Here is a 13154-nt window from a genome sequence, read left to right on the forward strand (position 1 = left end):
TTATCAAGATTAGTAACAGTTTTAAATGTGCAGCCTTCAGAAAAGCAGAAATACAATCATGAATTTTAAAATCCTTTTAAAAGGAACCACTTTACTGATTCCACAATCTGAACATCTGGGTTGTTGCTGCCCTCTTTTGGTTCACTGAGGCTGGGCTGAGAAAATTTCAAATGAAAGTAGCAATTTGAAAATAGGTTATTTAATTATAACTTCTTCGGCAGATGAACAATAGTTCATAAGTAAAGGCAAAGTAGGCTCCCAGCATAATTCTTTGTCTATAGGGCAAGTCCTGTCTTCTGTAGACAAAGTAACAGTCTTTTCTAGGCAAAATGAAGCTAGGAAGAGAATCACATTTTTCCAGAGGATCTGAGCATACATACCTTAAAGGCCCTAAGGAGTTTTTACTACAGATACATTTGAGGACTACTTTACTTAACAGTCTTCTCTCTTAACATTTCCTGTAGGATATAAACCTAATCTTTTATGCTTATAGATAGGAGCTTTAGAAATGCTTTCAAAATTCAAAACTCCAAAAAATGCTTTTCAAAATTTTCTGCCTGTCTTCCTTTCCTTATACTCTATTTTGAGATTCATTTACTATCAAAAGCAGATAAGTATCCCAAAGTCACCAGATTTGTGCATCTGAAAGGAATAAGCAGGTTATTTTCTGAAGGAATCTGTCCGAAAACATAGAGAATAGGATGCTGCTACAGATCAGAGGATAATTTTAAAAGCTGGAAAAAATAACAAGTAGATACACAAAACCTCTAAACTGCTTTAGAATTTATCAAGATTGGTAATGACTTTAAAAGCATGGCTTTAACTGCAAGCCAAAAATCAATAAAAAACTGACTGAAAGTCTTTATAAACGGAACCACTTCGCTTTTTCTACTGTCTGAACATGTGAGTTTCTGTTCACACGGGAGCGAGGATGGGGGACAGTGATATGGTCAGACTGATGATGCCTGGGGTTTGGCTGAGAAACCCCTCATTCCATGTTGCCTGCCCCATCCCAGTACAAATCTGGCAAGAACAAAAGCCAGCTTTGTATTTTTTTTTTTTTTTTTTTTTTGTTTACCATTTACTTTCATGGGTGATTCAAGGCCCTTTGGACTTATGAACACAATACTTCTAGCTATGGGAGGTGATTAGACTGCTAACTTAGACCAATTTTTTATAAGGAAAAGCAGGTAGCCCAGATAGATCTAGTGACAGTTAACACTTGGCTACCATTTTAGGGTTTGGGATATACTTTGAAAGATACTATCTAATTTGACTTTTACACCAATCATACAAAGTAGGCTTTAGCCCATTGTATAGATGAAGAAACAGCTTCAAAAAGTGTAAGTGATTTGCCCAAGGTCATACAGTAAGTAAAGCTGGGTCTTGAGCCCAGGTCTTTCAGATTCCAAATGGAGTGCTCTGATAAGGAACTGGTCACCTGGGTTTCAGAATGATTTTGATCATTTTTATAGGAAAAGCAAAAGAAACTGTTTCAACTATTCTTACCTGGTAGTGCAAAGATTATTTTTCTTACACCATCAATATCCAAGGTTGCAAATGTTGTTGGCAGGCTAGAGAATGAAAGAGATCATTTGTTAGGGGCTGCTAAGTAATGTGACAAGTAAATTAAGTACTCCAGTTTTCTTGCTATGTGGATTTCCATATAGAGTATTTATCATATAAAAATACCTTTCTGTTGACTCTTCTTTAAACCTTTATACCATGAATTGTTTCAAAAGCATTTACATTAATTTATTTTTAGCATCTTTATTTTCAAGTAACCAAACTTCCTGGTTTTCTGTAGCTTTTTTTTTTTTTTTTTTTTCCATTTCCTGCTAGTGCCAGAGAAGTGTATCTCAAATCCTGGAGTTTCTCTACCCTTCTAGTTGATAATGTCCATACTATTTTTGCTGGAGATCTACAACAATCATTCTTATTACTGCAAGACTAGCTGGTGATAGTCTATCAGATAACTGCCTGTTGTTCAAGATGAGTACTCCTCAACCATTTAAAACTATACTCAGCAATAAACACAACACTGGCTTTTTATGAAGGGATTTTTTTGAAATGTCAAAATAAATAAAATACCATGACTAGAACAAAACTATTAATTTAAAAATATTTATAAATTATACTTCCTCAAGATTCTGACATGAATCCTGATCATGGGGGTGTGGGAGAGGGCTGAGTGTAAGTGGCATAGAGTGGACAGGCAGTCAAGAATAGTGATATTTTTTTCTATTGATTATGCTTTATATAAACTTTTAGCTAAGATTTCCTTATATTAATGAAACTTGAGTAATGTAGAATCATTAGGAAATGTTAAAATTTCCATATAGTTGAAAAATTATCTCTTTCAGTACCTAAATCATTTTTATTATTTTTGCAACTTTGTCTTTCAAAAATGGATCACTCATTATTAGCTTTTGCAATAATATAATGAACATTAACATTTTTTTGATGATTCACAACTATCATTATTAACTTATTCTACTCTGCTATCCTACAGTGATGTAGGGTCACAAGGGTATATTGTGCATTGTTTTCACCTATAAACCATAACTTCATCCCACACACTGAGGTTCTTGTCTCTTTTCCCTTAGTTTTTTTCTGTGGCTCCCCTTCATGCTAGGCTCCATCATCTTGTCCCTTAAAGCTGGCTTTAGGTTTAGGAACCAGAGAGGATTAGTAATAATTATATTGTCAGAATGATAAAAATAATAGTAATGTTATTATTTTGAAAGAAACATCTATGCATTACATCCATTATTTCATTTAACTTTCACAACAATCCCATGAAGTAACAGGTATCATCCCATTTTATAGATGAGGAAACTAAGACTCAGAGATTAAGAAATTTGGCTCAAATCACTTAGCTACTAAATGGGAAAACAAAGATTTGAACCAAGATTCTTTTAATTTTATGGCTCATAATTGGACAAGGCTCTCAGAGGGTCTACTGTGAAGTGTTAGTATGTGTACTATGTAACATCTATTTTTGGCTACTCTGAGGCCCTTTTTGCTTATTTCCTGATTCTTGGCTGTATTTTAGAAAAAACTAGATTACATTATCATACCAATTTATGAATAGGTTATTTGGCAATGACTGTTACTATGTGATGAAAATAATTTCCAAGATACACTCCTGGCAACAGCTATGTTCACTGTAGACGACCCATAGAATTGTGATTCGTAGTCCTGATTGGTAATACTTCAAATGTCTTTTTGAATATCTCTGTGTCTAAAATGAAAGAGGTTAATTACATTCTTAATGTACTGTATGTGGGAAGAGCAAAGCTAAATTGTTCTTGAGCTTTTTATACTTCTTGTTCTACTATTAAGGAGCAATTACTTTTAAATTCTTATCTTTAGACAAGTATAAATTCTGGCCAAGTAAAAGGAAGCCCACTTAAACTTCTAAACTATTTTATTATAGCAAACTAACACACATAATAAGAGTGAGGAGGGAATGCATAATACTTTCCTTCTACTGTATTTAAAGCCAATTTAAATTATCTTTTACATCTTGCAGACAGGTACTGTGATTTCTCTAAAGGTACTCATTTAAAAAGCATTCCATTACAACAAAACATTTTATCATGCACTGCTATCATGAGTGTCCTATTACAAGACTGTGAAGCTTTTGTTTAAGTTCTGGTAAGCCATTTCCTTCTAACTCAGCACCTATTGTTCAGTTCTCCTCTTGAGATCAGAATGTAACAGCATTTATACAATGACTGAGGTCGCAGAGTGTTATGACTTTAAGGGAGGAGAATAAATGTTAGGAACTGATGAGAGCGTTAAGTTGAAGTGGTAAAAAGATAAACTGAAAATAAAATAGTATCAAAATTATACATCACAGGTGCTGAGATTGACTTAAATAATAGATATTACAAATAATTCTCCTCTAGAGGTGAGGGCAACTAATATCAGCTTCTTTCTCACTACAAAAAGAACAGTCAATTCAATTTTTGAGATTACTGAGAAGCACACTGACATGCTTTTGGGATGTCCTCTGTATTCTAATCAAATTAGTACTGCCTACAGGGATGGGAAAAAATGCCTGTGCACTCACAACATAATAATATTTACTTAAGACAAAATATTCTTAATGAGAATGATTCAAATTCAATAGTCTCAATAATAAAAGGACTTTGTTAGCAGTAGCCATATTGGGGCAACTACAGAAATATAATACCAGGAATTTTACATTCTATCAAATTGTGGAGAAGACTTTAGGGTTAATCTTAACTTCATACTTAAATGGTAAAATCATGGTGATAAAGCCTAATCCTAGACCTGATGAGAGGTAACCAATAAATCGGGGAGTTGAGGAGGGATGCCTTTATACTTAAAAAAGGTTTCTGAAATTTATGATGTTCCCATAGCTCACTCCTAACAACTGATGTCTCACCTCTACTCTCTCTTAGGGTTCACATGAATACCCATCAGAGTATAATTCTGAAACGAAAGCATAATTACTGTTGTCCCTGACAGCATGGAGGTGTGCTAGAATTTGAATGCTCACCTCTACACTGAAGCCTTTGAATGGGGAAGGAAAAGTTTATAGAGTAACAGGTCTGAACAGGCAAACTATTGCTTAAAGACATGGCCACACATTTTCATCAACACCATTGTTTGGCATTCTTTGAGGATTTATAACTGATTACAGAACCTCCATCAGCCTTTCCTTAGGGAGTTATTAGCTTTAGGAGATGTGCCAGATCTTGGTATGTGGTTATTCTTCTTTTTCCCAGGAGGTGGTAAGAAGCAGTATGAAAGAGTACTTATGAAGTATTTTTGCAAAGGGAAGAAAAATTGAATCTGAATCTAATCAAGCTTTTAGATCTAACTTCTAGTCCATACAACATACTGGAAAGAGAGCAGAACAAGTTCACCACCACCACCACAACGGAGCCATTAGCCAAATCCATTTGTTAGGACAAATGATTCAGTTTCTTCAGCAAGTCAATGGCATGAAAAAGGAGGGTAGAGGTAAATGTTCTTATTCAATACAGATTTAGTAACCAAATACAGCTTGTGGAACTGATGAATTCTAATTCAAATAAAGCATGTAAGAAGGCATTCTCTCTTTTTTTTAATTTATTTTTTTTATTTTGAGAGACAGAGAGAGAATACGAGCTGGGGACAGGGGCAGAGAAAGGGAGAATGGGAGAAAGGGAGAGAAAGAGAGAGACAGAGAGAGAGAGAGAGAGAGAGAGAGCGTGAATCTTAAGCAGGCTCTACACTCAGCACAGAGCCCGATATGGGGCTTAATCCCACAACCCTGGGATCATAACCTGAGCCAAAATCAGGAGTTGGATGTTCAACCAACTGAGCCATCAAGGCTCCCCAAAGACATTCTTTTTCTTAACATTTGGGAGAATTTTGAATATGATCAGGGTATTAGATGATATTAAGATACTCTTATTTATTTTGTTAGGTAAGAATACCACTGTGATTACACAAGAGAATGCTGCTGTTATCGTTATTATTATTTGAGATGTATACCAAAATGACATTGTAGAATTTGCTTTAAAGCAATAAAAAAACAAAAAAAACCCAAAACAAACAAACAACCCAACAAACAATCTAGCTTTCTGTCCTCTCAAAAAGGGAAGGGAGGATTGATAAAACAGTCTGGGAAAATGGTGATAGTTACTGAAGCTAGGTGATGGGTACACGGGGGTTTCACTGTACTCCTTATTTTTGTGCATTTTGAGAATTTTCATACTAAAATGTTTTTGAAAGGAGAGAAAGCAGCAGTATGGAGAGAAAGAGAAAAAGAGAAAGAAGGAACTAGACATGGGAACTACAGAGAAAAGGTTTGGAAAATTGCTTTGCTTTGTTTATAATAAACCCAGTGACTCATAAAGAAGATGAATTCCCATTTCAGGTAGGCGCTACACTGATGCAAGGAATTCTAATACTATTTTTTTTATTAGAATAAATAATCCATAATAGAAAATGTAAAAAGAAAACATTTAAAACTTTGTTAGTCAAAGCAAGCCAAGCCAACCCCATATATGAGATAACAAGATTATTTTCATACCCTGGTTTCATAAAAACCCTGCCAAAATGGATCTGAGCATGAAGATCAATGTCCAGCACCTGCTTGAGATAGTCCTGCAAATATGAAAAATAATCACTTTACTTTCAAACATTCTAATATCAGACTTTCAAAACTTCAAATGAAAATAAAATGAATTTATAAGATTGAAATGAAAAGAAACACCTTATTTTAGTGAATTTGATTTACTTAAGACAAATATTCCTTCATCTCTTCATTCTTGTCATTCATTTATTCTCAATATTGAGTACCTGGTATATGCTGAGTACTAATCTGGGTACAGGGGGATATGGGCTTGAGCAAAAGAGACAATGTCCCTGCTTTCATAAAAAATACATTCTAGTACAATTAGATAATAAACCAAATAACCACATTAGCATATAAATCATTACTTGATAGGTTACTGTTTCTCTTTTAATATAGAATTTTATGTCTGAGAAAGGATGTTAGCAAATAAGAAGCTTAAGAAGTTGTGCTGGGGCAGGGAAACCACATGTATGTATACTATATTATTTTACTTAATGGACTTAAAATAATGCACACATTCCTTGAGGAAAGACTTGGACATTTGCCCACAGACTGCCAAATCTAAGTAAGTCAACTAAAATAAAAAATAGGGAGGGAGCTCTGAAACAGAGTAAAGGGAGTTTAATTGTTCCAAATGTATATTCTGCCAACAAAAACACAACCAGCTTAAAGTTACAACCAATCCACAGTGGTTTGACAAAACCTGACCTTTGAAAATGAAAGGCAACACTGCCATGCGGTTGGTTTTGTAGACATAAAGAAAACAAACTGCAGTCTTTAAAATTTCTCAACCTCTAGCTCTATTGCTGAGTTTCCTATTCATTAATCTAAGAGTAAGTCTAGTCACTTACTAAAATTTAAATATTGTACAAGCTTAGGATACTTTATTTTAAAAATCTGTTCCCTTCTATCTCCACACCCTCAGCCAACATCATCTCACCTGGATTACTGAAATATGTCTCCTTGGCAATAGTCTTGCCCTCCTCCAATTCATTCCCCCCCACAGTAGTAAGAGAGATCTGAAAACAAATCTGATCAAGTCACCATATACAGCCACACCAGCTATCTTTTATTGCAATTTTTTTCTAATCTTTTCTTTCAGTTTGCTGTATCTTTCCGTTTAAGGTGGGCCCTTTATTACCATGATACAATTTATTGTCTTTTCATAATCCAGGATGACAATTTTTAATCGGAGGATCTAGTCCATTTACATTTAATACAATTTCTGCTACATTTGGGTTTAAGACTATCACCCTACTATTTGTTACTTCTGTTTTTATTTCATCTTTTCTTCTTTTGAATTCACCATTTTTTTTGTTATTTTAATTTCTTTCTCTTCAATTAGCTTGTTAGTTACTAGTTTTTTTATTATTATTTTAGTGGTTATTTTAATTTTTTTTAATGTTTATTCATTTTTGAGAGACAGAGTGCAAGCAGGGGAGGGGCAGACAGAGAGGGAGGGAGACACAATCCAAAGCAGGCTCCAGGCTCTGAGCTGTCAGCACAGCCTGATGAGGGGCTCGAAGTCACAAACCACAAGATAATGACCTAAGCCAAAGTTGGATGCTTAATTGACTGACCCACCTAGGCGTCCCCTATTTTAGTGGTTATTTTAGAGATTATAATATGCATCCTTGAATTATTATAGTATACTATAATTTGATATTTTTATTACTTCCCAGACAATGCATGAGACTTAAAATATGCTAACTACATTTATTCCTCTCTGCTTTTTGGGCTACAATGTACCATATGTTCTATATAAATATTTAGTATATATAATATTTAGTATGTATATATTTAGTGTATGTATGTGTGTATATATATAACTATTATATATATTTCTCTATATATTATACAAACATATACTCTACATTTATGATTTAATATATAATATTTATATACAAACCAATTTTAACTTCATAAGACATTATTATTTTATACAATCAATAGTCATTTACATTTACCCACATATTAACACTTCTTTTTGTTCTTTAGTCCTTTCTGCATTTCCACACCTACACAATATTTCTGACTAAAAAATTCCAGTCTTTGCTAAGGCTGGTATATTTCCTATTCGTCCTTATTCCTAGAGCACTTCAAAGGTTTAAACTAAGAGCCTGAGATATTTGCCAGGGCCCCTCCCCACTGCAGGCCCTGAACTAAGACTGCTAAAATTCTGTTTATTTTCTTAGCCTCTTATCTACTCTGTTATGGTTGGCTTCTTGGCCTCTTCTACCATTACACCTCCCCCCATCCCTCTGGCTTAGGAATTAGTAAATGCTTTGAGGAAAAATGTGGCAGAGAATTCTAGTGTTACATCTCTGTCCTTCGCTTTTCTCTGAGATCTTGGTGCCTTAAATCCTGGGTACCTCGGTTGTTCTCTTCAGACACCTGCTTTTTCTTCTCTTTTTTTTATTTAAAAAATTTAAAAAATTTATATAGCTTTTATAGTTGTTCTTGGTGGGAAGCTTGGTCCAAATAAGCCACTGTATTATAGTAGGAGCAAAAATCTCCAGACCTTATGTGCTGTTATAACACTATGTCCTTCTGATATCACACACATAGGTTATACTGCAATTGCCTGATGATTGGTATATATACTTTACTAGACTATACAGTTTGTAAGCGTAGAAACCTTGTGTATATATAACAAACCCCTAGTGAATAGCACATGCCTTTCATTCACTCATTTCTTAGTTTGACAAATATTTTTGAGTGCCTATTATACATCAGGGATTCTATATGTGCTAGAGATTTAATGGTGAAGAAGAATAAACAGAACACAAAGATGTTCTGTTGTGTTTTACTGGTGAAGACAGACTAAAATAAGTAAAGCAACAAATAAAATAATTATAAAGTGTGGTACATGCTATGAAAGAAATAAACAGGTACTAGGATAGAGAATAATTGGGTGGGGTAGCAGATAAGGAAAGGCCATTTTAAAAGAGGTGGTGAGGATGAGAAGGATTCAGCCATATGAAGGATTCAGCCATACTTCCAGGCAGAGGGAAGTACATACTAAAGCTTCTAAAGCAGTAAAGAATGTGCCTAGAACTAAAAAGACAATGAGTAGGAAAGAGGCATAAGATGAGGTTGGAGAGACAGGCAGAAGCTATACCTGTAGGCTTTAAAGGTTATGATACAGAGTTTTAGAAAGCAGATATGCTCATTACATATTTGCTAAATGAATGGAAGTATTTTATTTTTCTTGAAAACAAAAAACCTCTCTGTTGTTAAAAATGTCCCTTTTCATTCTTTGTGAACATGAAGGAATGCTTAATCTTGCTGTGACAGAGGGAAAGCTTGTACCAGACATAGCCATAAAGGCTGAGAATCATCATTGTTTTTAAGTTTTTGTCTACCTATAGAAGCAGCAAGGATTTCTGTCTGATATTCTGAAAGCTGGAGTCAGATAGGAAGAAGAAAAATGAATGGATGAAGAAGCAAGGCCTTTTCCACAACTCAGGTAAGAACAAACAACATTAGACAAGTTGCAAAAGACTTTAAAATGGGCAACAAAGATTATTGGATGTCCAGTGTAGCACAAACTTCTGGCTTATTTGTGTGTTTCATCATCTTTGAGCTATTTTACAAAAATTAAGCTTTAGAAATGGAATATTATTCAGCTATAAAAAGAATGAAATCTTGTCATTTGCAACAACATGAATGCAGCTAGACAGTATAATGCTAAGCAAAATAAGTCAGAGAAAGACAAATAACATATGATTTCACTCATATGTGGAATTTAAGAAGCAAAACAAACAACAAAGGGGAAAAATGGGAGGGATTGAGTGGGGGAGAGAGAGAGAGGGATGGAGGGAGGGAGGGAGGGAGGGAGAGAGAGGGAGAGAGAGAGAGAGAGAGAGAGAGAGAGAGAGAGAGACTCTTAATTATACAGACCAAACTGATGGTTCCCAGAGGGGAGGAGGAGGGAATGGGTGAAATAGGTGATAGGGATTAAGGAGTGCACTTATGACGAGCACAGGATGATGTACAGAAATGATGAATTACTACATTGTACACCTGAAACTAATACAACACTCTGTGTTAACTAACTGGAATTAAACTGAAATCTTGAGAAAATTTAAGCTGTAGAAAACTGATGATAAACAAGATTATTATTCATCTGAGTCTGAATGTGATGGAGGTGTTGGAAGGGGCAATCCAAGAGCCTCTCATCCCCAACTCTCCAGTTTTAGCAGGATCTAGAGAAAAGAGCCCCCATCTTAGGGCCACAGTAAAGTTTGCTTTACCAGGAGGAAGAAGACAAACATACCAAAACAATTATATTGTCTCTTAAATTAAAAGGTGCTCTGTTCTGATGGACTTAGATAAATAACTGCTTATATAAATAGAATATTCCTAAAATTATCAGGCTAGAAGAAAATTTAACATATTTTAAATCAGCTACATTAAAAGGTATTCTTATAATTTTAAGAATCAAAGATCACAAGTTAAGGTAAATCTTTAGCAAATGAGATAAGTTTTAGTTATTAAGAAAACCCACCAATGTTCTTTTTCTTATTTATCAATGTTAAGTATAATTAGGCAAATATTTTTTATTTTGCTTGGGTTTGTTTTTCCTAAACTTAATAGGTTGTTCTTTTTTTTTTTTTTTTTTTTAATTTTTGTTTTCAACGTTTATTTATTTTTGGAACAGAGAGAGACAGAGCATGAACGGGGGAGGGGCAGAGAGAGAGGGAGACACAGAATCGGAAACAGGCTCCAGGCTCCGAGCCATCAGCCCAGAGCCTGACGCGGGGCTCGAACTCCCGGACCGCGAGATCGTGACCTGGCTGAAGTTGGACGCTTAACCGACTGCGCCACCCAGGCGCCCCTAAACTTACATAGGTTTATTCATCAAATAAGCTAATGCTATTTCTATATATTTTAAGAATGTGAAAAATGTAATATTGGGTACAATATAATTGACTCTTTATCCTGACAAACTTTAAATTTCAATAGTAATTATGTTTGTAGTATGTCAGCTTGAAAATAATTTTCAAGATCTTTAAGTAACTTAAAATCTTATTGAACTGATATTAAATTAACTTAATCAATGAATAATCATCAGACATCTGGATGATTTCTAAGTAAGACAGAATCCTGGGTCATTGATAACTAAGCATAATTTAAGTTAATATACAGGTCTTCCTTCACTCATGATGGAGTTACCTCCTGAACCTGCTGTAAGTTGAAAATATCATAAGTTGAAAATACATTTAATAAAGCTAACCCACCGAACATGACAGCTTAGCCTAAGCTACCTTAAGTGTGCTCGGAACATTTACATTACAGAACCCTTCTGTAAAGCCTGTTTCATAATACAGTGCTGAATATCTTATGTCATTTATTGAATACTATACTGAAAGTGAAAAAGAGGATGGTTGTGTGGGTACAGGATGGTTGTAAGTTTATCAGTTGTTTACCCTTGGGATTGTGGCTGACTGTGAGCTGCGACTTGCTGTGGCTGCCCAGAATCACGACAGAGTATTGCCCTGCATATTGCTAGGCTGGGAAAAGATCAAAATTCAAAATTTGAAGTCTGGTTTCTACTAATGTGCATCACTTTTGCACCATTGTAAAGTTGAAAATTCATTAGGTTGAACTACCATAAGTTGGGTACCATCCACACTTTTGTTTGAAAGTTAATATACTTTGTTTCTTACTTTTATATGCTAGGGAGAAGCTATATCTTTAGGTCATGTTAATTAATATGTTTGTTCATCTGTACTACATCAGGAAAGTACAGAAAGGATGCATGTGGCTGTAGAAAGTTATAGTCTGTGTGTTTATGAACTTTGCTAGTCTTCTCAAATGCCTACATATGATTTCTCAATTATCTAGTTTTCACTGTGAAAGATAAAATTAGTTATTTCCTTAAACATTTTGATGAAATATGGGTGGTTATAATTATGCTAGTAACATTAATGACAGAGAAGTATAACGATGTGTGTTCTTTTGTTTTCCAAGGAAAAAAGAGTATTTTTTTTTAAAGTCCAGCCAGCCCTCAAAATATTTGATCTCAGGACACTTTACATGCTCTTAAATTAAAATTTATATGGATCCCTAGAGCTTTTGTTTATGTAGGTTATGCCTATTGATAGTTACTGTATTAGAAACTAAAACTAAAATATTAAAACAAATGTGGCTCATTTGGAAACAGCAATGATAAGGTCATGTTGTGTTTATATAAGTAACTTATTTTTTATGCATTGTTCTATAATTTTGACAATTCCTTTAACATTTGGCTTAATAGAAGTCAGTTGGATCCTCTTACTTGTTTCTGTGTTGAGTCTGATGAGATATTACACAATATACAGCCACTCGAAAAACTCACTGTACATTTATGAGAGAAAGAGAATAAAAAATTCAGATAAAGTCTTAGGAATAGTTCTGACCTTGCAGACCCACTTAAAGGGTCAAGGGACCCTTGTTCTTTGTTCTAAAGTAAAGTGGCGGTTTGTTGCAAAATATAAAATAACATAATAAAGGGCAAAACTTTGAAAGACACTTTTATTTGCCTTGGTTTATAATCCCTGTGTCTGAAATGAAGCTGAGAACTATTTTAACATTTTAGTAAGTTCATTCAAATTTGATGAGCTTATTTCTTTAGTTTAGTGATTAATGTTTTCCCCATGAAACTAAAGGTTATTCTTTTTGTGTAATCTTCCTTTTGTGCTTTATGTTTATTTTGCCTTTTTTTAAAAGAAATAAAAAATAAAAAATGAAGTTTCCTCATTTATGAATGAGCTAAGATTTTTTACGATCATGCTACTTTCTATGCTTATTTCCAAATATTTTATTGTTGCTTTGAAAAATTAGGCAACTAGTATTGTTTCTCAGGTATTCATGATCCTATCTTAAAAGTTTTTTTTTAATGTTTATTTATTTTTGAGAGAGAGATAGAGACAGAGAGTGATTTGGGGGGGGGGGGGATGTGGAGCAGAGAGAGAGACACAGAATCCAAAGCAGGCTCAAGGCTTTGAGCTGTCAGCATAGACCCTGCCACAGGGCTTGAACTCACGAATCGTGAGATTATGACCTGAGC

At 34.5% G+C, this 13154-nt stretch overlaps 1 protein-coding gene across 18 annotated transcripts in view; it reads right to left on the bottom strand.

The window, feature by feature from the left end:
- GPHN (gephyrin) overlaps positions 1–13154 on the bottom strand; it is a 635492-nt gene that overhangs the window by 15599 nt on the left and 606739 nt on the right. For all 18 annotated transcript variants that reach the window (XM_086709482.1, XM_086709484.1, XM_086709476.1 and 15 more), the window contains 2 exons: positions 6056–6129; positions 1510–1574 (listed from right to left, as the gene is read on the bottom strand). In XM_086709482.1, the coding sequence (XP_086565608.1) occupies positions 1510–1574; positions 6056–6129 (139 nt within the window). The remainder of the gene's footprint in view (positions 1–1509; positions 1575–6055; positions 6130–13154) is intronic.

This window comes from Puma concolor, chromosome B3, assembly GCF_028749965.1.
Source record: "Puma concolor isolate L17-30 chromosome B3, mPumCon1.1.hap2, whole genome shotgun sequence".
Taxonomy (NCBI): Eukaryota; Metazoa; Chordata; class Mammalia; order Carnivora; family Felidae; genus Puma; species Puma concolor.